Source organism: Mustelus asterias, chromosome 23 (assembly GCF_964213995.1).
Source record: "Mustelus asterias chromosome 23, sMusAst1.hap1.1, whole genome shotgun sequence".
In the NCBI taxonomy this organism is placed as follows: Eukaryota; Metazoa; Chordata; class Chondrichthyes; order Carcharhiniformes; family Triakidae; genus Mustelus; species Mustelus asterias.
In genome coordinates this window covers 53,215,765-53,241,081 of record NC_135823.1, presented here as the reverse complement: position 1 = coordinate 53,241,081, position 25,317 = coordinate 53,215,765, and the positions used below count along the sequence as shown (strand labels likewise).

Below are 25,317 nucleotides of genomic sequence, written 5' to 3'. Positions count from 1 at the left end.
AACGGCAGACCCTGCCGGAATGAAGGGGGGGAAATCGGGGCCCTCCAGGAGGGTGCATGGGCACCCTGGCAGTGCCAGCCTGTGTCCCCAGCACTGCACAAGGAGCAAAATGCCCATGCCTAGGGGTCATCTTGGTACTGCCTACCAGGCATAGGGCAGTGCCAAGGGGGCGGGGTCTATTGTTGGCGGGGCCCAGGGGCGATTGGTGAGGATGGGGGGTCTGTTGCCACTCTGCATGGCGATCGGTCTGGGCTGGAGGGAGGCCAGCGATAGGGGCTGGCTGAAGGGGAGTGGTGGTCTGCCGGGAGGGGTGGGGGGGTGGGGGAAGCGGTGGGCTGGACATCGGGGTGCTCTGCGGCAGGGAGGGGTCAGGGCTGGCACTGTGGGATCCCGGGCTGGCCAGATGTGCAGAGGTCCGGAGCTGTCAGACTTCGGTGCGAATAGGCCCCCGACTCTCTGGATTTTTAATGAGAATCCTGATTGTGACCTCTGCAGTGCACAGAGAGGGGCGATTCGGTCTAAAGCTGCACTGAAAAAACAGACGTGATCTAAAAGTTTTCCCACCAATTCAGCACTTTTGGAAGAATCGCCCCCGTGATTTCTAGGAACTTTTCAATATCCTCCCTTGTTTTCCTTGGGATCCGAGGAAGTATCCTGTGGAGCTTTGATGCTTCATCGTTCTTTAGCTTAACAAACTTAGCTAAAAGTCCATTTTATCACAGCATTGCTCATCTAACTCTTAATCACCAAAATAAAGTTATAAATAACAGTTATTATTTAGTATAATTTAATCACTGGAATTGGAATGTTTTCAAGAACTCATCTTGTGATTGAGCTGACATAAAATTGAAAATTGCTAAGCAGAGAGACATGTTGTCAAAGCTTTTCATCTTCCGCTCATCAGGGCGAATGCGAGAATGCCACATTTCAAACTATCAACAATTTATGCTCCAGGAGAAAAGTGTGCTTAATAGTTGGCAAGTTGACTCTGGCTGAGGTGTTGCCATTGAGGAAGAGACAGGGTCCCCAAGCTCCCAGTAATTCAAAAAAGGCTCAAGGCTTGAACATATTCCTTATGATTGCAGTGAATGGGTCCCTGTGTCTGAACGTACGTGCCTTCTAGCAAGCATAACTTAGGTTGGTTGTTAACATAGCTATTAGGCAGTCAGGATCAATTTGAAAGTGATTGCAGTACTCATTAAGACTGTATTCTTCCTCAACATATGAATTATAGATCTATGGTAGCATGTCGACTTCAATAATGCACCGATGTAGTCTTCATAATTTTTCTGTTCACAAAAGTTTAATCAAATTTGGTACTCTCATTCATGCAATCGCCAGGCAGTAGCCTAATGGTATTGTCGTTGAGCTAGTAATCCAGCAACCCAGGGTAATTCTCTGCGGACCAGGGCTCAAATCCCGCCATAGCAGATGGTGAAATATGAATCTAATAAAACCTGGAACTAAAAAAAATCTAAAGATAATGATGAAACCATTGCCTTATTTCATATACTTAGGAGGAGGAACTACAAAGGTTGTATTTGTTGCAAGGCTGATACTATCCTGGAAAAAATGGACATAAGAACTTGAATATATCTGAATGTTGCCATGAATTTATTAATATTGTATCATAATTATATATCAGTTTCAGCAGAATGTTTTGAAATTGTTTTTTCCTGAAAAAGATGTGAGGTTTTGTTTTTTAGATAGCTTGACATTTAATGATTTTTGTGTGGTAAATTGCTTAATGGAGTGAAGCAATATTGCACATTTTCACATTATGGTTTTAAGATTGCATATGATTTATTTTTAGTGTCGGAATCTTCAATAGTGGCACCACCCCCCACCAAAAACTGTGACTTAGAGGCGTTGAGCAAACTGCTTTCAGCTATGTAACTTGAAACATACATATGAGCACCCTGAGATAACTTTTCCCTTACATTTTTTCCCACCCACTTGACCTCCGTTCAGTTCATCCCAGTGTAATGCCATGGTCGTTGCCCTTCTGGCTCCTTGTGTGCACTTTTAGATATTTAGATTTTTTGAAAATTCCATTCTTCCATCATTTCCATAAGGAAAGCATTGGAAGAACATTTGATACTAGATTTGAAGCTGTTGATTTATGCTTTGAACAAGCTTTTGCCAAGTTGTTATTGCCAATTTGAAATAACCAGACCACCCCATGACAAAGGAAAGTGCACACAATGCAGAATTTCAAAGTTGAAATATACAGTTGAAATGATCAGCAATAAGGCACCGTCTTCCTTATTTGGAACTTTATTGGAAACTGGCCATTTCCTTTATTGCTTATTGGAGGAGCTTGGCTACTATATTTTTTAACCCCTGGCTTTGCTGCAAACCATCTTCCTAAACCCCTTCACCTGTCTCTCCATCCTTACTTCAAACAATAAGTGTGATGAGCTCATGGACCTCTTTATCATTGTGATTGAGATAGCCCAATCAGCTGCCTCTGCTGCATCGGTTCCTTCCCTTAACCCATCTGGCCAAACTTCCATTAATGCTCACCAGTCTCCCTCCCGGTCCTCGACCTGAATTTGCGTCTTTCTCTAGTTATTCTTCCATTTTCCTATATGCCCTCTCTGCCTTTTTGAGCTAATCTTGTTCATGAGACCCACCTCTTGTTCCCTCGATCCTATTCCCACTAAACTGCTGATCGCCCAACTTTCTCTCCTGGCCCCCTTGATAGCCAATATTGTAAACAATTCTCTCTCCCTCTCTCCTTTAAATCTGCCATTATCACCCCTCTCTTCAAACAATCAATCCTTGAATCCACCGACCTTGTAAGCTATCATTCTGTCCAACCTCACTTTCCTCTCCAAAGTTTTTGGATGTGTTGCTTCCCAAATCCATTCCCATCTTTCCGGTTTCTACCCTGCTGTACTAATCAAAGTCACAAATGACATCCTATGTGCCTGTGCCAAAGGTAAACAGTCCCTCCTTGTCCTTTTCAACCTGTCTGCAGCCTTTGACATGGTTCACTACTCCAACTCCTCTCCACTGTCACCCGGCTTTGTCGGACTGCTTCGGGTGATTGCATTCTTATGTATCGAATTGTAGTTAGAGAATCACTTGCAATGGCTTCGCTCTTGGACCATTACCTCTGGTGAACCCCCAAGCATCTATCCTTGGCCCGAGACAACATTATTCGAAGGCACGGGGTAATATTTCACATGTATACTGGCAACAACCATCTATATCTTACCACCACATCTTTCGATTTTCCATTTGGCTAAATGATCAAACTGCTTATATGAAGTCCACTGCTAGATGAGCAGAAATGTCCTCAAATGAAATATAACAAAGACTGTTTTCTGTCCCTGCTCCAAACTGCAATCCGCAGCTACAAAGTCTATCACTTTCCCAGGCAACAGTTTGAAATTAAGCCAGTCTGTTCCCAACACTGATGTAATATCTGATCCTGAAATGAGCTTCTGACCTCCTATTCATGCCATCACTGAGACTGTCTATTTCTACCTCAGTTACTTCTCTCCTATTTCAGTTCATCTAATGCTGAAACCCTCATAAATGCCTTCATTACCTCTCGACTCAACTATTGCTGTATACTAATGGCTGGGTCTTCTACATTCTACCCCCCCCCCCCCCCCCCCCCCCCCAATCCCCCTCCAAAATAAATTTGAGGCCATCCAAAACTCTGCTTCCGGTGTCTTAACTTGCAACGAGTCCCATTCCCTTATCACATCTGTCCTCTTTGAACTATATTGCTCCTGGTCAAGCAACATCTCAAATTTGAAATTGTCTTCCTTGTTTTCAAATCCCTCCATGGTCTTGCTCTTCACTATCCTATCTCTTTAATCTCTTCTCCAGCCCCACAACCCTCTGAGATATCTGTGCTCTCTTAATTCTGGCCTCTTGTGCATACCCAATTATAATTGCTTCAACATTGATGGCCATGCCTTCAGTTGCCTTGGTCCCAAGCTCTGGCATTTGCTCTTTACACCATTTCCTCTCAACTTTGCTTTCCTCCTTTAAGCTGCTCCTTAAAACCTACCTCATTGACCTGGCTTTTGGTCATCTTGCCTATATCATCTTATGTGACTCAGTATCATACTTTGTTTTGTAATGCTCCTATGAAGTGTTTTGTGATGTTTTATTATGTAAAAGGAGGTATATAAATATACATGGTAGTATGGAAGCCCCTATACTTTGCTATGTCATCAGGTGGAGCAAAGTAATGTAAATTCTTTCTTTATTAAAGCATCTGAGAGCTTCTTTGATGTAATTTTTTTTCTGGAAAATTCAAATGGCTTGATTCGGATCAATAGTATGAAGTGGATGCTTCTCAGAAAATTGAGTAAAAATGGGTAGCTTTTTAATAAGCTTAGAGCCTTGGATCAGACTTAAACATTGATTCAATCACCTGTCACTCTGAGGGAAGTATGAATGTAACTAATAAAAGATCTTTACTGATTTTGTGGAATTTCAATTGAGAAAATTTACATGGTTGCAAGGAAATAAAAATAATGCTTTTAGTGCAATAAATATGCATTACTGCCCTGTGAGCAATACACAATTATTTCAGCAACTTGGAAAACCATTATGGTTATAGTTTGTACAGATAACTGTGTGCTGTTCAATGAATTCCTGTTAGTGACCTCGACTATTAAAAACTGTTAAACGTCGCACACCTTAAGTTACACTTTGCAACAGGCACCCACATTGCTCTCGGTATAATGAAGAGTTTTAGAAAGTAAATCAGAAATTTTTGACGATTGAACTTACCTTCACATATTTCTAGTTGGGAAGAATGGTTCGTTGTCATAAAAAGTGGATGAGACGTTTACTGCAGTGAGCAGTGGGCAAAAATACTGCATGCTTTGTTTGATAACTGTGTTCGAAGAAAGCATCTAAACATAGCTGAAATATTTGCTAGAATGTTGTGAGAAATGGGATGTTACATGTAGAAACTAGGCAGTTTCAGCAAGAAACTAAGGAATCAAAACAGTTTTTTAAAGCTATTTCAATATTGCTGATACTAAAATTAAGAGTTTTATTGCTAAACCTGGTTGGTCTGAATATTAACTAGCTGGAAAATCATTGTTACAAGGTTAAAATCGGGCCTTTGGTCTCATGTGGCTCAGTGGTCGCATTTTTGCTGTGAGTCGGAACTTTGTGCTTTCAAAACTCATTCTAGAGACTTGATCTAATCTAATCTATACACAGCTGTTGTGTTTAGGCAATGCAGCACTGCCATTGGGGGTCTTTTGGATGAAGTGTTAAATTGAGATTTTAAAAAAAAAATTTACTCCACCCTTAAAGTTACAAAGCCAATGCTCAGAATGGACCGGGCAAATCCATTCCTTGCTTGCTCTAAAAACCAAAATCCAATGGAATCCAATTCATGGTCCCTACAAGAGAGACAAACAAGATCCAAGCTGACAAGATAAATCATTGCACCCCATCTTGATCTGACGCTTGATCTTAGCTAAAAGGCTGAGATCCAGTCTGCCCATGGTACTATTCAGAGTTGAGTAGGATATGTTCCCTTTCCTTCTTGCTCTGCCACTTTTTGTTCAGCCAATTGGTTGTCCAACCAATTTAGCCAATTGTCCTGGCCAGTAATAATCGCTCACCCAACACCTTGTTGCAGCTTACTGTATGAAAATTGGCTGCTGCCTTGTCTACTGTAAAGCAGTGCCTTCAGTTCAATAGTACTGACAGTAATTTGTTGTAAAGCACTTTGAGATGGCCTGAGATTGGTAAAGGTGCTGTATGAATGCAAATCTTTCTTTTATTTGTCTCTAAGACCTCTGTTGAGCACTGCAGTTTTGGGCTCCACACTCGGAAAGATATTGATGCAGTAGAGGAGGTATAGCGCAAGTTGTCTAAGGTGCTGCCTGGTATGAGGAATGAGGAAAAAGTTTTGAAAAATTGGGATTCTTGCTTAGAATATATAAGATTTCAGAATGACTTGATAGAGATATTTAGAATTATGTACAATGGAGCAGAATAAATAGAACAGGCTCCTTTCAGTGAGTGAGATGTCTAGATCAAAGGGGACCTAATGTAAGTAATCTAAGACAGAGAAGAAGAACCATTTTACACTCATGATTCTGAACTGAAATGCACTGTTGGAGTTAGTGTTTAAAGAAAGCTTGAAGAATGGAGGGATATGGGAACAGAACAGGTACACGGAAATTAGGACTGTTACTTATGTGGAGGATCATTGGTTGGGTTGAAAGGCCAATAGGCCTTTCTTGGTGTGACATCTATGGAAGCCATAAGAATTAATGTATCAACCAAAGAGCTTGTGAATTGAGACATCAGTGGAATCCAAAAAGGGAAGATTGTCCTTTTTTGGTGAATGGCAAAATAACCGTCATCGTTGATGGTTATTATTTAGCATTAAACAGTTCCTGTAAATTTCTAAATTGGGGGTGTGAAAAACTCCATACACTGTTTTAATACAGTTAGGTAAAATACGTGTTCTTCCACATATATGTATTCACCTTTTTCTTGTCCAATTATAGGAAGAATGTAAACAAATCTTGGCACGTCAGAAGTCTAATTCTCAGTCAGACTCTCATGATGATGAGATTTCACCACCACCTCCAAACCCAGTTGTAAAAGCCAGACACAGAAGAGGTGGCGTGAGTGCTGAAGTATATACTGAAGAAGATGCAGTATCTTATGTTCGAAAGGTATGATATCAGTTTACATTTTTATTGAAGCATAAGTTGATGGAATATTATTAGTTTGATCTGAATCTAAGCTTTTTGAAAACAATTTGCTATTTTGGCACAATTCTTCAGATTTCTACTTAGAGACCCACAAAGTGGAAGACAAATGTGTTTTCTAATCGTGTTGACCCTTCTCAAAAGATTTGGGGTTTATGTTGTGAGTATTTGCTCTGTGGAGTAAACAGCAGCACTTTATAAAAAATTAAGTGGACACAAAATAGTTATCTTTACTTAATCATCCTTCGGGCATTAATTTTTAAGAAATCTGAAACCCAAACTTTCCACTCTCTCATAAGTAGATGATTATCTATGGGAGTGAAAAGGTTTGAGGTGGAGGGGTTGATGATGAAGGAGAAAGCTGCTGAAAGTATGAAGTTGTGTGTGAACGTAATGTTTAAAATACCCACTGTCATATAATGATTGGGTACAAGTTTATGTCCAGAATTCCTAATTTTTATTCTTCTGGAGTCAGGTGATCCAGACTCCACGGAGAGGGCAGAAAAATAATTTGGTAAGAAATTTCAGCACTTTGTTGAAACTTCATGACTGTTGTTATGGGATACTATTTATAGAGCAAGAAGTCTCTCAACACCAGGTTAAAGTCCAACATGTTTGGGAAATTGGGAGATTTGGGAAATTGCCTTTCCTTTGAGTTTTTATCAGCAGCACAAACTGTCCTTAATTTTGACAATAATTTGTGTGAAATTCAAGTCTGATTCAGAAAGGTCATGAGCATGGCTGTGATGAGAGGGGGAAGTATTGGACCATTCCACAAAATGTTTATGGTGATGTTGCACAGCGCTTTCCTACCTTAAAAGAGTTGGCACTTGCCTTGAACACACAATTCACCATCAATCTCTTCCCTCCCCACATTAAATAGGTCTGTGATATAGTTTTCCTTACTTTTTTTTCACTTCACTGTTGTGAAGCGTTTATGCCTTTACATTTAGTTTTTCCCTTAATCGCCTGGCTGACATGGGCAACTTGGTGTGAGAAATTGCAGATGTGAACCCTTGTGTGCCTGACCATTTGTTTTACCAGTGTATTAGATTATGGATGGAATTCTCCCATTTCCTCCCTGCAGCTGAACCCGCCGGCGGGATTTAGCAGGATTCGGTAGGAGCCCCAAAGATTGGTTTTATGCCAGTGTGAATTTCCTGCATGATTTTCTGTTGATGCCCATCATGGTGGAATGGGAAACCCCCTGGAGACCGGTGTGAAACTGGTTTGCATCCCACTAATGGGCTGCAGGTCAAGGCCTGAACACCCACGTTCAATTCTCTGTGGTGCCAGCGCGAAAATACGCCAGTGCAAAACACATTTGGAACAGCATGGCATGCAGATGTCGGGACTCAGCTGGACAGTACCTGGGGCTGCCTCCAGAAGTCTGCATGGAGGCTGCCAGCAACCCTGGACCAAGAACACCACAGCAGTGGGTGGGGGGAGCATCTACTGGTGGATGTCCCAGATTCAGTGTCCTGGAGGGGGTCCATCTTCCAGCCCCAGAATGTTCCCGGAGATCCATCTTCATTTTCAGGAGGTCCATCTTCTTGCGTCAATAGTGTCAGTGATGTTGGGAGCACATTTTCAATATGATGCCTGGAAAGGATGGTGGACTATGTGTCATATGGACTGCCAAACCACGGAATACGGTGCAAAACATCTGTTTTCCCACCAAGCTTTGCAGTGGGAAGCACTCCATGTTCTCATCCCCGCTACAGGACTTGGTATCCAAATGGGAGAATTCTGACTTGTGCATTGATAAACATACTATTTCTGAAAATCCTAATTCGCCTTGATAACTTGCATGTCAATTAGCGATGTGCTGCTTTACCAACTATAGTCTGATTTCATTGTCCTCTACTGTTTCATAGGTTATACCTAAGGACTACAAGACGATGACTGCACTGGCAAAAGCTATTTCCAAGAATGTTCTTTTTGCACATCTTGATGATAATGAACGAAGGTAGGAGGATTACTGGATGACATACAAACATTTGTTATTGAAGTTAACAGTTTTATTTCTTGTGGTTTTTATTGCTTTTTATTGTGTCCTCTAATCTTGTCGCTGCTTGAAAACAGGTTACAATATTAATATTAATGTGTCCTTTTAGGTTTAGCTATTAATTGGGGCCAGGTTGAATAAAGGTTAATGAGCAACATTTATTATATTTTACCCTTCGCTGTGTTTATACAACACAGTGACATGCTTTTCTTATTACTGAAAGGAGTGATACCTAAATACCTATATTATCACAAAACATATTTCTTTTGGTTAAATGTTTAAGCTAACTAAATATGACCTTGACATAGAAAACTGTGATTAGAGTATGAAAACCATCATAGTTATATCAAGATTGCAAAATTGTTTGCATGTGTTTTCTTTTCTCTTAGTAAATTTTTTAAATCAACTTGTACCAGTACAAGAGGGCTTTGTGTTCAGACAAAACAGTATCTGCAATACACAAAATGTACAGTGCTGATGTACAGCCAGTCAAATCACAGTTGGAATTCTGGCTATATAACAGAATTTCCAATAATACGTTGGCCTATTAGCTTCCCAGTACGTATTATGACCACCAAATAGCGCTTGTATGACATTTAAATAGTGTATATATAGTTTTTAAAATTTAAAAATCCTGTTAAATGTTTTTGGAAAAATACCTTTGTATGAGACTGTCTAATTTGTGTACATGCATTTTTTTTTACTGCTTGGTTTCTGTGATTGAAATCACCTTGCATCATTTTTTACAAATACTAGGTGTATGCTGTGTTTTATCCATCAGTTTTTAAAAAATCATGTACGTTATCAAGACCACTCATGGGTCTTTCTGGAATCACTCTTGGTTAAAAAGTGGGCACCTTAGATCCTCTGATTTTTATGGTGCCAACTGATGCTGAAATTCTTTGCTTTTTTTATGAAGCCACCATTCTCTGGGCAGCCTGTGGAGATGGTTGCTATCAGCATCATAAGCCTGAAAGCTGAACTTATGCACTGGATTTGGTGGAACGTCTTCACACAAAGGAATGCGAAGTGATATAATTTTAGCTCTATGCAATTAATTTTGCATATTCCCAGAAGGATCGTTACATTTCTATCTCAAATTTTCAATCTTAATTTGTTAATTTTTCATTGCTTAAACAAATATCAGAATGCAAGGAAGGCCTCTATGCAATGCATAGTGAACTGGAAGGAGAAAGGTTTGTCGGCATATGTTAAGAGCTGTAGATTTGAAGAGCTGTACTCACCCTTGCTACTCCTCTGAGGTCATCGAAGTGCTTCTTGCTTTGAACTGGATACAGGTCCTGGGTGGTGATGGTCCTGTGCTGTTAACCTCAATAATTATAATGATACCTGAACTCTGAGGGTTAAATTATGAGGAGAGATTACATAAACTAGGGTTGCATTCCCTGGAGTTCCAGAGGTTATTTAATTTAATTCTAAAGATATTAAGGAAAACAGGGTAAATAGAGAAAAAATATTTCTGCTGGTTGGAAGTCTGGTACCAAGGGACATAGTCTAAAAATTAAAGCCATCCCTTTCAGGAGTGAAAATAGGAAACGCTACTACAAATGGTGGTAGAACTTCAGACGTCTCTTCCACAAATGGCAATTGATGCTTGGCCAGTTGTTAATTTTAATATTGAGATTGATTGATTTTTGTTAACCTAAGGTATAAAGGGATATAGGGCAAAGGTTAGGAAGTTAACTTGCAGATCAGCCATTGAATTTTGTTACAGGTTCAAGGGGCTTAATGTCTACTCCTACTCCTAAGTTTTTATGCCCTTTGTTCAACAATCTCTTCTTTCAAGGTCTCAGTGGTACTGGCTGGGAACAGAACTTCCCTCCTCACCCTGATCTCTTTTATCAGGATATCTATAGAGCCCTGAAAGAACCTGGGAACATCCCTGCGACTCAACAGACCCAGTTCGTTGCTTCACCAATCTATCAGTGAAAACTTGCAGAAGGAAATGCAACCTCACTTTAAAAAGTTGACTGCTGCTTTGAATAGGTCTCTGGATGACATATTCGTAGTTATGCTCAGCCTGTGGGCAGATTTCCCAGCAGATTAGCTAATCAGGTCGGATCGTGAGATCATAATGAGATCCATGTCAAAATATTCCAACCTCTTTTTTGCTATTTTAAAAACTATTTTGGAGGATATGTGGGCGTTGCTGTCTAGGCCAACATTTATTGCCTTTCCGTAATTGCCATTGAGAAGGTGGTGGTAAGCTGTTGCTTTGAACTGCTGCAGCACATGACCGAGTGACAGTGAAAGACTGGTGATATAATTCCAAGTTAGGATGGTGTGGCTTGGAGGATAACTTGCAGATAATGGTGTTCCCATGCATCTGCAATCCTTGTCCTTCTTGGTAGTAGGGATCACAGATGTGGAAGGTGCTGTTGAAATAGCCTTGGTGAGTTGTTGCAGTGTATCTTGTGGGTGGTGCACATTATTGCCCCTGTGAGCACTGCTGCCTCACAGCTCCAGGGACCCGGGTTTGATTCCTGGCTTGGGTTGCTGTCTCTGTGGAGTTTGCACATTCTCCCCGTGTCTGCATGGGTTTCCTCCGGGTGCTCCGGTTTCCTCCCACGGTCCAAAGATGTGCTGGTTAGGTGCATTGGCCATGCCAAATTCTCTCTTAGTATCCCGGGATGCGTAGGTTAGAGGGATTAGCGGGGTAAATATGTGGGGTTGCAGGGATTGGGCCTGGGTGGGATTGTTGTCGGTGCAGACTGGATAGGTTGAATGGCCTCCTTCTGCACTGTGGGGATTTTATGATTCTATGTATGTTGATGGTGGAAGGATTGAATGTTGAAAGTGGTGGATGGGATGCCATTCAAGAGGGCTGCATTGTCTTGGATGGTGTCAAACGTTTTGAGTGTTGTTGGAGCTGCACCCATTCAGGCAGGTGGAGAATATTCGATCACACTCTTGACTCACACCTTGTAGATGGTGGACGGGCTTTCGGGAGTCAGAAGGTGAGTTGCTTGCTGTGGTCATTTTGGAATAAGATTTCGATCTCTTCCATCACTTTGCTGATTAGAATTTGCCTGCCAAAAACTGTACAAAAATGGGGCCCTGGTTTTGAATGACCAAACATCAGTTTTGTCATATCCCAGGAGCTGAACATTTCCCGAGAAGTTTTTCTTCAGTTGCCATGTTCTCTTCTAATGCTGTTGACACATGTCTGTTTTGATGAGGAGCACATATTCAAGGCAACAAAACCTCCAAAACACTTAGTTGAGAACCCTTGTCCTCACTTGCAAATCCTAGTACCCTACATTTATTTATTTTCAACAGACAACATCACAATTGAAATAGCGGACAAAAAAATGTTGTGCGAACGTATTAAGCTTTCATCTGCTACATTTTTTCCAAAATGAATTACTGATGCATAATCTTGTATAAAAATAGCTCTTCATTACGCTCAGCAGCAGAGCCTTATAACAAACATATGCAACCTACATTTGGTTAATGATATTGATTTTACCTCATTTGTCATTTTGTGTATTGAAACCACAGCTTGTCAACTTTTAAAAATATGCTCTTTTTGTCATCCTTCCTAATTTCTCCCCTCTAGCTGGCCATCTGTTTCACATCAACCTATATGTTGAGGCATCTTTGGACTTTCCTTGTTCAAGGTGCTATGTGGATTCAAATTATTGTTGGGATACACCAGATTTCATTAGGAGGCTGGAGTTTGTTTAATTTTTGACACCATGACCTGACCCACATCTGGTTCAGTGACTTTTATCTCTCCAAGCATTTGCTCAATCTATTTCATTGAATTGAAAATTTTCCCTGCTCCATAACTTCTACCCCTTTTGTGCCTTTGTCCCTTTGTGCTCATATCTTTAATAATCCTTCCTTGCCACCCCTATCTAGATTACCATTGATCAACTAGGGTGGAGGGCTAGATTTGAAAAGGTCAAGTCAAGAAATGCATTCAGTAATTGCAAAAGAGACTCGAACAAGAAATGGACATAGGGTGGATTCTGAGATGAATTGAAAGATGTATGTGACCATGTAATGAGGGCTAATGAAGAATGTAGAGCAAAAGAGTAGAAACTCTAAGCTCATAGTGAATTTGTAGGGCTTTTTATAATATTGCTAAGCTCTGCGATTCATGTTTTTCCACATGACTCAATGTTCTTTCTTTCATAAAAGATGCAATTTAACTTTTTCTTAAAATGTTAATGGTTAATCTCTCCTTTAGGCTAGATCTTTTGTATGCATACACTGGGCGCCAGATTGCTATCTTCCTGGCCTCTTTTTACTGGCAAGAACGGCTTCATGCCCAGAAAGGACATGAAGCCTATTGACGTAGAACTGATTACATTAGCATCTACTAACTGGCTTGCTTGTGAGACGTCACGCCAGCGAGAATCATTACTGCTCTCCAGTAGCGGGGACCAGGTGCCATGGCCACGCTGTGGGGTAGAGGATCAGAGGCCAGTGAAACCACCAGGTGGTCAGGGGCATGATCGGGTAGTGTCCATCAGGTGGTGCCAACCTGGCAGTGCCCAGTTGGAACTCTGGCAGTGCCCAGTTTGGCATCATAAGTGTGCCAAAGACAGTGCCAAGGGAGCAGGGCCTGAGTGGGGACAAGGCTATGTTAGGGGGACTATGCACAATGACAAGGGGCTTATTTGGGAGGGGGAACATATGCAGGAGGCATGCTAACCTGGCGGCACCGCCCCCCCCCCCCCCCCCAATCATGAACATCTCCCCGATCTGCCCCTGCACACCCCCTTGCTGATCTTCCTCCTTGCACAACCACCCCCTTTGCAGAGTTCTCCCCTTGCATAGGCAACCCCCCTGCATATGCTACCCCTCCCACTTATGGCTCATCGGGAGCATCCTGATCTTCCGGTTCACTCGGAGATCAGGGCGCTCGAGTGCTCTGAAGCCGACTTCACTGGAGAACTGAGGCTCTGCAAAGCCATTGAGTTGTAGGAGCGAAGCAGGAGCACCCAAAACCTGAGGTCGACGATAGGGTTTGTGGAAAAGAGATTGCTGTTTCTCACTCTTTCCACCCTAGTTTAGCTCCTCTTCCTGTCTTGTGCACAACAAATTCCACCTCTTTTAATTCAAATCCTTTTGCACTTGCGGATTGTTCATTATACCACTATAGATTTAATATAAATGCATCAGGAGCAGTGGAGAGAGCAATATAGAATGTTCAACTCAATTAAGCTTGCCTTCATCTTAGGCTATTCCTGTACTTATAAGGTACCTTTTGTCAGCATGCTGTTTTTTATTTTCAAAGTAACAGGTACCCAGCGTTGTGGTAGAGCATTGCAAATTTATATTTTTTTAGTTTAAAGTGTTCACCTTATTTGTTACTGCATTGTTTTTCAGTAACATAAACCACCATTAAAACTAACTAATGGAATGGAGATGTAAACAAGTATCCGAATTTGGCAACACAAAGACATGGATTTATTTGTACTGTGCTTTGGATTGATTTATGGAGTTCCTGAACCTGAAATGCTGCAACTACAAAGCAGCTATTTATCATGAATTATTGCAGTGTACTATATAATACCTTAATCCAACAGTATGATATTATCTCTAATGTAATCAGACTCTGACTTTATCCTTCATCATAGCAGGTGCAGAACATTGTACATATCACCTGTAGTTGTACTCGTTGTTTTTGAAAAACCACAAAATCGTTTAGATTTTAATTAAGCAAACTGAAGTGAGGGATGTGAAAGAAGAAAGGAATAAGGGATTTCATTCTGTTACCACAGGATGTCCCAAAGCGCTTTATAGCCAGAGAACTAAAAGAAAGACTTACATTAAAATAGCACTTTTCACAACTGGATGTCTCAAAGCACTTTGCAACCAATGGAATATTTTTGAAGTGTAATCATGTTGTCGTATAGAAAACCCTGTTTCCAATTTACACGTGCCAAACTCTCACAAATAGCAGTGTGACTATGACCAGGGAATCTGTTTTTTTTAAATTTTGTGATGTTGGTTGAGAAGTAAATGTTTTCCAGGCCACCAGTGAGTACTCCTCTGCTCTACCTTGAAATAGTGCCATGAAATCTTTTATGTCAGCTTGACACAATAGGTGAAGTCTCGGTTTCACATCTCACCTGAAAGGTAGCACCACCCATAGTGCATCACTCTCTCAGTACTTCAGCGCTTTTTGATTTTTATGCTAAACTCCTGAAGTAGGACTGGAACTTATATAACATTTTGCTGAGAAGTAAGAATGTTATCTGCTGAGCCACGGCTGAAGCCATAAAAAATTTGGATTAGCATTGAAACTTTTTTAATTGAAAAATCTGGGTTAAGGATCAAGGTTAATTGTGATACCATCAGGTTGAAAGGGTTAAGAGAGATGACAAGGTAAATCAGGGAAGTGGTGATAGATTATATCAAGTTTTGATTTTGAAAGTTTGCAAATTGTAGGAAGAAGTGAAATTGAAAAGGGAAAGATGTTTCCTAGTTTTGAGGTCTCCGGAAAGAATGAATTAAGGAGTTAGTGGGAATAATTGGTTTCAATTCAGTGAGGGTGCAGGACAAAGGAGGACAGGTAAGAGGATCAATAACCACAATAATGGAATCAGTTTGGTTCAGTTGGCTGGACGGCTGGTGCGTGATGCAGAGTGACGCAAACAGCGGGGGTTCAATTCCTATGCTGGCTGAGATTATTCGTGAAGGCCCATCTCCTCAACCTTGCCACTTGCCTGAGATGTTGTGATCCTCAGGTTAAAATCCCCACCAGTCAGCTCTCCCCCTCAAATGGGAGAGCAACCTATGGTCATCTGGGATTATGGTGACATTACCGTGCTTATTGATGAAATGAAGAGATACAAAATATGTATATTAAAGTGAGATTGAAGGCTGCAGATGAGAAATGTTTAGCACCCTCAGCTCCTCACAGACCTATCCATTTGCCTGTCCACTTCCTTAATTACAAGTCCTTTGATATTCGCTATGAATGTAGAAGCCAAGTATTTTAAGAAACCCTGACATTTCATCTATCATAACAACCTCACCATTGTTCACGGCAAATGGCTCCATTTTCTGTTTAATTCTCTATTTGCTATCTATTCATAAAAACATTGAAATTTCACTAAAATAGCCACACTTTTTTTTCATGTTTCTTGACTCATTCATTACCTGCATCGTCAAGGGAAATAGAAAATCTGCATGTTGTGCATCTTCGACAAAATATCCTAAATGTCTTACATGTTCCACTGTTTGAAGTGATATGCAGGACAGTTGTTTGGTTTTCTCCATACACAGCTGTAAATGTAAATGTAACCTTGCTGGTCAAATTACATTTTGGGATACAATCTTAAAAGGAAATGTTGCACAACAATTTTAAGAAATGTTTACATGTAATTACATGTAGGACCTGTGTCTCCCTTTGGAATGACCTTTCAAGTGTACTTGTTCTGGTCAATATTGTTTAGGAATGCTACTTTCAGAGGTAGTCTTGAAGATTAAATCTGAAGAAGAGTATGTTGCTTTCCACAGTAACACTCATTTCTTTGAACAAGGATTTTAAAATCTGGTCACCTCTTCTTTGATCCCTTGTGCATTATTTTGGCCTTGCATTTCTTAGAACAGGCAAAATGGATTTTGTGATTGTTGCTAGTCATATGAAAAGACAATGCCTAATCTATGTATATATTTTTGAAATTTCTGTTCAACCAGTGTCACAATGGAAAAGTATTATTCGTATTTTGGGATTTGCAATATTATTTTCTTAATGGTATTTTAACTGTGGATTTTAGTGATTGCTCATAATTTCTGCGTACATTTCTGATCAGCATATTTGATTTAATTGATAATTTTGTGTTTTATTTTAAGTAAGTCAACCCAATTACAGGTCTTGTCTTTTTGTGATGTCCTATATATTCATCACAAACCACCTAAAAGCCTATCATGCCCATTAGTTAATCTGTTCTTTTTAACATTGTGGGCATTTGATGTTCACTGAGATTTGTGGTTTGGCACTTGGCAAAAGCAAATTTAAATGTATAAAGTGCACTATTTATTCTAGGAAATGTTTTTTTTTATCTCTGTGATTCAAGTTTACTTTTTTTGTGGTTTCTTATAAAAAATCACAACCTTCAATTATATTCTGGTTTTATAAGCAGAAATGAGATTTTTTTTCCTAAAACAGTCCTTTTTAACTATCTGTATCACAGTACCTTTGAAAAGAGTCTTGGAATGATGAGGTTTAGAAAAGGGTATGGTATCATTAAATATTGACTTTAAATGGTAAGCACTTTGTAAAGATGACATTTACTTTTCATGAAAACAGTTTTTAATTCCCATAAGTGCTGCGTCCAAAGATTGGTTTGTTTTAAAAAGAACTCAGTTACAATTAGAATACAAGCAGGAGAATTCACAAGTGTTTGCCATACATATTTTTCACTTAAGTTTATAGTGATAGGAAAGTGAAGTCATTGGCGCCACTTTCCTAATGCAGGGGAGATTCATTTTTGACTTACTAAGTTAATGGAGACAAATGACAGTGATGCCATAAAGACAGAAAATGCTGGAAAGACTCTGCAGGTCTGGGAGCATCTGTGTAGAGAGAAACAGAATTAATATTTCAAGTACGTTTGACTCTTCATAGCATTGACAAAAATCTGTTTTATAAGTTATCTACATCAAAATATTTGACAAAACATCTCATATTTTCACATTATCATGGATACTGTCCAAATGTTTTCTGCGTACAAACATAGAGAGCAGCAGATACGGTCTATTGTTTCACAGTTCAATTTTTTTTGAGTGGAAAGAAAGCTAATTTGGCGGTATTTAGAATTGGATCTGCAAATGAAACCAGTACTGTGCACCTATTCCCCTAGCTCTCATCATCAACAAATGAGGCAAGGGACAGTATCAAACTAAAAGTAAAGTCAGATATAAATGCAAAGAAAAGTGGGAAGTCACTGGGCTCAACAAAGAGAGCACCAAAAAGCAACAAAAGTATACTAAACACGTAATGTGAGGAGCAAAAGGAATATGAAAAACTTGCAAGGGATAAAACAGCCAACAGTGAGAAATATTATATTAAGAGAAAGTGAGTGTTAGGCAAATGTGGGCACATTAAAGACCGATGTTAGTGGACAGTGACCGATTCAAACTTAATTCATGTTGTTGTCTTCACGGTAAAGGAGGAGGGACACAAAAAGAAAGCTTGAGACTCCAGTGCAGTACTGAGGGAGAATTTCATAATGGGAGATGCTGTCTTTGGAATGAGACTTTAAACTGAGGCCCCATCTGCCTGTTTGGGTGGATGTAAAAGATCCCATGGCAGTATTTTGAACAACAGCAGAGTTATCGCCAGTGTCTTGGCCAATATTTACCCTTCAATCATTATCACAAAAAACAGACTATGTAGTCATTATTCCATTGCTATTTGTTTGTTATTTGAATTTGCTGAACACAAATTAGCTGCTAAGTTTCCTACACTACAACAGTGGCTACACTTTAAAAAGTACTCCATTGGCTGAAATTTGGTTTGTAATGTCTGATGGTCGTGAAAAACGCTACATTGATGCAAGTCTTTCTTTCTTACTTTAAATACCAGCAATACAAAACAACCTAAAAATTGTTCAAAGGAAAAAACCGATTGGATTTAATATAGATATGGAAGTTGTTTAAAGGAAATAATAGGAATTAAAAAAGGCAAATCTCCAAGACATGATGGTTTCCACCCCAGGATAATGAAAGAAATAGCTGAGGAAATTGCAGGCATGCCTGTCATACTTTTTCAAAGCTCCAAAGATTTGGGAATTGTGATTTGGATTGGAAAATTATGACTGCCTCCTCTTGTTTTCTTTAAGGAAACTAAACGTGCATCAGTTTAATATCAGTTGTGTGGAAGTTACAAAAATCTATTATCCAAGATGAAGTGACTGAGTAAAGCTGATCAGAGTATGCATTTGTGAAGGGTAGGGCAAGTCTAACTCGTTTTGTTGAATTTTTTGAGGTTACTAACATGGTGGCTAAGGAAGTGTCTTATGGATATTCTTTGTATGGACTCCAAAAGCCACTAGATAAGTCTCTACAGAAGAGATCATTAGCAGAAGTACTTAGAATTGGTGGTAATCTAGTGATTTGTGTTGGTGATTATTTGAAATGAAGGAGACAGAAAGTAGAGGTGTAGAGAACTTTACAAATAATACTTCTCCTAAATATTACTTATATATGGTTGTGCAGCACGGTAGCACAGTGGTTAGCACTGCTGCTTCACAGCTCCAGGGTCCCGGGTTCGATTCCCGGCTCGGGTCACTGTCTGTGTGGAGTTTGCACATTCTCCTCGTGTCTGCGTGGGTTTCCTCCGGGTGCTCCGGTTTCCTCCCACAGTCCAAAGATGTGCGGGTTAGGTTGATTGGCCAGGTTAAAAATTGCCCCTGAGATGCGTAGGTTAGTGGGATTAGCGGGTAAATATGTGGGGGTAGGGCCTGGGTGGGATTGTGGTCGGTGCAGACTCGATGGGCCGAATGGCCTCCTTCTGCACTGTAGGGTTTCTATGATATTTTTGACTTTGTATATTTCCACTTATTTGATAAATAACTAAATGATTGAGTGCACTGGAGAGCAATACACTTTCATCATTATTTGTCTGTTTTCTTCTGTGAAAGTATCCATATGAATTGCTTCCATCATATTACCTCATTAATAAAGCCTCCAAGCAATTGAGTATTTTCAAATCCTTAAGACTGTGGAGAATCCCACAAACCCAAACAGAAGTTTCTTTCTACCTCCATAACTGTCTGTATTCCATGTTTTTTTCTTCAAGTTTTTTTTTAACCCAAGCTTTCATGCGTCTGCCAGGCTAACAGCTGGGTCCATCACTAGCCTTGAAAAATAGATGCAGCAGTTGCTCCATTTTCAAAAAACAAAGATGGTCTTTGAGGAAAGGAGAACAGCTGCAAGATTTGACACATCATGCACTGTCAGCTGCAGAATCCAAAAACTTAAGACTTAGTTGTGCAGTATGAATTCAAGTGGAAATAACAGACACAAGTCTATACAGTAAATAAATATTTGTTGGCTATGGTAGAATATTGTTTTCAGGTAAAAAATATATGCTTGATTTATTCTCTTCCACATCAAAAGCAATTTGCGCTTTAGTTACTGTATGGTCTGTCACTATATCAATTATGATTTGTTCTGCACATGTGTAGTTATATAGTTAAAATGGCTGTTATAGTCAGCAATTGCCAATAAACAGGCATAGTGACTTGTAATGCTAAACAATTCATTATTTCTCAAACTTGTATTTTGATTGTTTCTGAAACTTTTAATGTTGCATTAAATTATTCAAGCAGCAAAGGATGCTACAAGAATAGAAAGAAGATGAGAGGGTTGTCCTATGATGAGAGGTTGAGTAAATTAGGTTCATACTGTCTGCAGTTTAAAAGAATGAGAGGTGATCTCATTGAAGCATACAAGATACTGAAGGGGCTTGATTGGCTAGACCACGAGGAGATTGTTTCCCCCTGAGAGGGGAATCTCAAACACGGGTTCTAATCTCAGGATAAGAGATTGATCATTTATGACTGAAATAAGGAGATATTTCTTCACTGGGAGGATTGTGAATCTTTGGGATTGTCTACCCCAGAGGGCTGTGGATACTCCATCGTTGAGTATATTCAAGACTGCGATCAATAGATTTTTGATCTTGTGGAATCAAGGGATATGGGGAGCGGATAAGAAGGTGGAGTTGAGGTAGAAGATCAGACAGGATTGCATTGAATGGCGGAACAGGCAGAAAGGGGCCTGATTGTCTACTCCTGCCCCTGTTTTTTAAGGTTCTTTGTTCTTTAGTAAATTTATAAATTGTCATTGTTACAGTATATTATACTGCGCCAAATCACTATAGGTTAAAGCATCAGGAACATCCTTAAGTTGTCATAAGGCACCATATCAATGTTCTTAACCCTTATCACCTTTAATAAAATGGCTTCAGTTGCTGTTAATAAATGCATTCTGATTGAACATTCATTCAATGAATTCCCAGTCAGACATGCAATCAAACTACTAAATGTTCTTAACAGTCTTAGCCATTGTGCAGATTTGAGTCTGAGGGCAACATTTTATTGACACAAAAAGTCCACGTAATATATTTCCAATAAGTTTGAGTTTTATGCTTTACAGTGTCAGTAAAACTTAATACCACAATGGTCAGTCAATTGACTCCACAATTTAGGCGATAGGATAATATATCAAATTCACGTATTTTGCTATTAAGATTCTGGAACTAATTGGTTGCAGTATTGAGACATATTTTAATTTGATCTTGGCGGCAGAGCACTATAAAAGTACTCACAAAAACCTGTTTGGCTGCTGTATTAGTAGCAGGGCATCAAAAAGGTAGTGAATCAGAAAAGAGAGACACTTCCCTGCAAATGGATTTACAAAGCTTGGACTAATGATCTGGATCCGACAGAAAGGAAATATCTCTAGTCGTTCAGCAGACAAATAGTGACTGATTTGTCATGGTTTTTCAACATTAAGCTATAATCTCACAGTCATTTGTATTGTATTACCAAACATTGGCTGTTAACACTTTCTTTATAAGGACCATGTTTCTGCTTCTGACTGGATCCAGGTCACTGTTGCTGATAAGTTTGATTTCAAATGTCAAACAGTTGACTTAAGAGTGTCCAATCACAAATTACAAGCCATGCACCTTGCGTCTGAATTGATTCCAGTGTATAGTGCACATTGGAACACATCTGTCATGCTCCAGTATATTATAAACTTTCAGACCATATTTTAAAATTTGAACATTCACCATGGACAAAAGATATATTGAAACTGAAGGTGCATTGGATGAATTTGAATGGGTCTCAATCAGCCTCGCATTGTATTATGATCGTCCCGTATCTGAACTCAGACTGTGTAAATTTTCAAGTGTTAAATGATAAATACAAGATGTTTATCAACCTGACATCCACCTTATTTGGGGAAAAAACCTTGGACTTGTAACAGGTCACGTGGATGAGGCAGCCATGATTGTTGCCTATTTTTAAAACAGCAAAAGTCAACTCTGCAGAGACACAGAGGCCATTGGACCAGCTGCACTAAACTATGTAACCAAGACGATAAACAGCAATACCTTGAAAGTGGCAGAAGGACACTTCCCAATCTATTCGAACTTCAAGTTCATTCGAGAACCAACTTCCTATGAATTCACCTACCAAGAATCCTCTGCATACTGGACTTTCACTTAAGTTAAAAGCATCACTTCTCATAGAAATCAAATCATAGAAACCCTACATTGCAGAAAGAGGCCATTTGGCCCATCAAGGCTGCACCGACCACAATCCCACCCAGACCCTACCCCCATATCACTACATATTTACCCGCTAATACCTCTAACCTACGCATCTCAGGACACTAAAGGGCAATTTTAACATGGCCAATCAACCTAACCCGCACATCTTTGGACTGTGGGAGGAAACCGGAGCACCCGGAGGAAACCCATGCAGACACGAGGAGAATGTGCAAACTCCACACACACTGTGGATTTCATCTAAGAAACTACCATATGTAGCCATATTGTTTTTTTCTTCATCACTCTGACGGTAAGAAAATACAAACACCTCACATAAAAATACATAGTTCATGGACAGTAAGAAGACATGCAAATCACTAAATAGTCCCAGAATGCACATTATTTTAGTAATTGAAATTAACTTTGTTTATTTATGTGGAGGCCAGTGGAAAGTGGAATCCAGGAAACACAAAATATGAGCATAAAATCATAGGATCCCTACAGTGCAGAAGGAGACCATTTGGTCCATCGAGTCTGCGCCGACTCTCCGACAGAGCATCTCACCCAGGCCATATCCACGTAACTTCACATATTTATCCCACTAATTCCCATAACTTGTACATCTTGGGACACTAAGGCACAATTTTAATTTAGCATTATCAGTCAACGTAACCTGCACATCTTTGTGACTGTGGGAGGAAACCAGGGAACCCCAAGGAAACCCATGTAGACATAGGGAGAACATGCAAACTCCACACAGTCACCCAAGGTCGGAATTGAACCTGGGTCCCTGGTGCTGTGAGGCAGCAGTGCTAACCACTCTGCTGCCCTTGTGGCAGTGATGATATTTTTCTGGTGAAATAGTATAATTTAATAGCTTTCCATCAACCGCACCCCAAAAAATGGCAGAAAAGTCAAGAAGTATTTTTATTATTCAATTTTTATTTATAAATAACCTCCATAGAGACAGACATTTATAGTCAATTTTTGGCAGTTTTTAATATTCTTAATTTTGCATTAGTACATTTGCAGGACAAGAATGACAATTTTCACAGATTCTAAAAACCCAGTTGTTTAAAGATATCTGGGATAAGCTTTATAAAGCTTGTATATGTGGAGTTCTATCCCAGATTAAGCTAAAAACTACAAAACTGTTTTTAAATTCAATTTCCAGGAAATTTCCAGTCCATTTTGGAAATCTCATCAGGAAATATTTGTCTTTAATGTAATGATCCTAAATTGCATTGGAAATGGAAATTGTTATGCTAATTTGAGATCTGTTACTGTGCCATTTCCTCCCTTTTTAAAACCAGAGTTTAATTGCTGACTTGCATCTCTGGGAGGTGTATTAATTCTATATGCCAGAGCAATAATTCTAACCCTCAAGTCCAGCTTGTTTTCTACAGACTAGTTTTAACACTTGACCTTCAAAGTCAACAGTTCCCACAACTGACTGGTATGATTAAATTCCAAGTCTGTTCTAATAACGTCCCATTCCCACTGAACTTCCATTCAGCATTTCCTTTTTATTGATATTTAGATTTCCCATTTCCCATCTGCAAAGTACTGTGGATGCTGGAAACCTGAAATAAAAACAAAGTGCTGGAATAGCTCAGCAGGTCTGGCAGCATCTGTGGAAAGAGAAACAGTTAACATTTTGAGTCTGTATAACTCTTCAGAGCTGAAGAGGGTTAGAAATGTGACAAATTATATGGTTGGGGCAAGGGGTGGTGGTTGGTTGTGAAAGTGGAGCTGAATTGAACATCAGGAATAAATGGGACCTCAGGAGAGTCTGCTGTATTAGCTGCCCACAATGCGGTCTCCACGACAGGGAGACGAAGCACAGACTGAGTGACTGCTTTATGGAACATCTTCACTCAGTCTGCAGGCACGACTCCAACCTTCCTGTCGTTGCCATTTTAACTCATCATCTTGCTCCCATGCCCGCATTTCTGTCCTGCTGCATTGTTCCAGTGAAACACAACGCAAACTGGATGAACAGCACCTCACCTGATTAGGCACTTTACAATTGAGTTCAACAACTTTAGACCATGAACTCTCCTCATTTTGATATTTTTTCCAACCCCTCTTCCACAGGGCCATGTGTAACTTGTTTTGCTTCCTGCCATTAACACATTTTGCTGTCTTACCTTTATAACATTATTTACACGTTCTTTAGTCTTTGACACTCCCTTTGTCTTGTGTCCATGCCATCTTAGTCAGTCTCTCTTGAACTCCGACCTTCTATTCTGCTTCACCTTCTCCAACCCCCCTCTCCAACAATATTATCCATAACATTTCTAACCCTCTTCATCTCTGAAGAAGAGTTGTACGGACTTGAAATGTTAACTCTCTGTCTCTCTCCACAGATGCTGCCAGAACCGCTGAGTCTTTCCAGCATTTTCTATTTTATTATGGGTTATTGTGTTTTCTTGACTATGCACTGTTTGAAAGTCAAACTAGTGCAATGTAAGTATTTACTATGCATCAGTTATTCATGATGTATCTGAGCAGATCACCAAACCCAAATAAAAATAAATAAACCTATATGTTTGGAATTTTATATTGGGAGGAGGGGAATTGTGGGGGTCAGAAAATTCCAATCAAAATTTAGGAACTGAAATCATACGAGTACATAATACAATTATTAAGCTTTACAGGTAGCTGTGAGTTGCCTATATGAAAAGGAAGCTGGTATGCCAGCCTGGCTGGCTCAGTGGTAGGATTCCCATTTCTGAATTAGAAGATTTGTGTGAGAACAAAAGTGTGAGGTGACTCTTCACTGCATATTGAAGGAGCAATGCATTGTCAACAATCTTTTAGGTGAATTAATAATCTGAGGTCTTGTCTGCATGTTCAAATGGAAGTAATAGTTTGCATGGTAATACTTGGAGAAGTAGGACAATCCTTCCAGTGTCCCATTCAACACTTAACCCTCTGTTAATGGCAGCAAATTACATTGCCTGGTCATTTATTTAATTGTTTGTTGTAGAAATCATAGAAACCCTACAGTACAGAAAGAGGCCATTCGGCCCATCAAGTCTGCACCGACCACAATCCCACCCAGGCCCTACCCCCATATCCCTACATATTTACCCACTAATCCCTCTAACTACGCATCTCAGGACACTAAGGGCAATTTTTAGCATGGCCAATCAACCTAACCCGCACATCTTTGGACTTTGCCTTTTGCACAGCGCAGGCATCTTCATAACTACTTCCATTGGCTGTGAAGCACTTTGGGATGGCTTGAGGATGTGGGAGGCATTCTACAAATACAAGTTATTTTTATCAGATACTTTTTAATAGAGCTATGAATCGGT

At 39.8% G+C, this 25,317-nt stretch overlaps 1 protein-coding gene across 2 annotated transcripts in view; it reads left to right on the top strand.

The window, feature by feature from the left end:
- Positions 1-25,317, top strand: part of prkar1b (protein kinase, cAMP-dependent, regulatory, type I, beta) — a 162,329-nt gene that overhangs the window by 38,410 nt on the left and 98,602 nt on the right. For both annotated transcript variants that reach the window (XM_078240640.1, XM_078240641.1), the window contains exons 3-4: positions 6,510-6,680; positions 8,594-8,685. In XM_078240640.1, the coding sequence (XP_078096766.1) occupies positions 6,510-6,680; positions 8,594-8,685 (263 nt within the window). The remainder of the gene's footprint in view (positions 1-6,509; positions 6,681-8,593; positions 8,686-25,317) is intronic.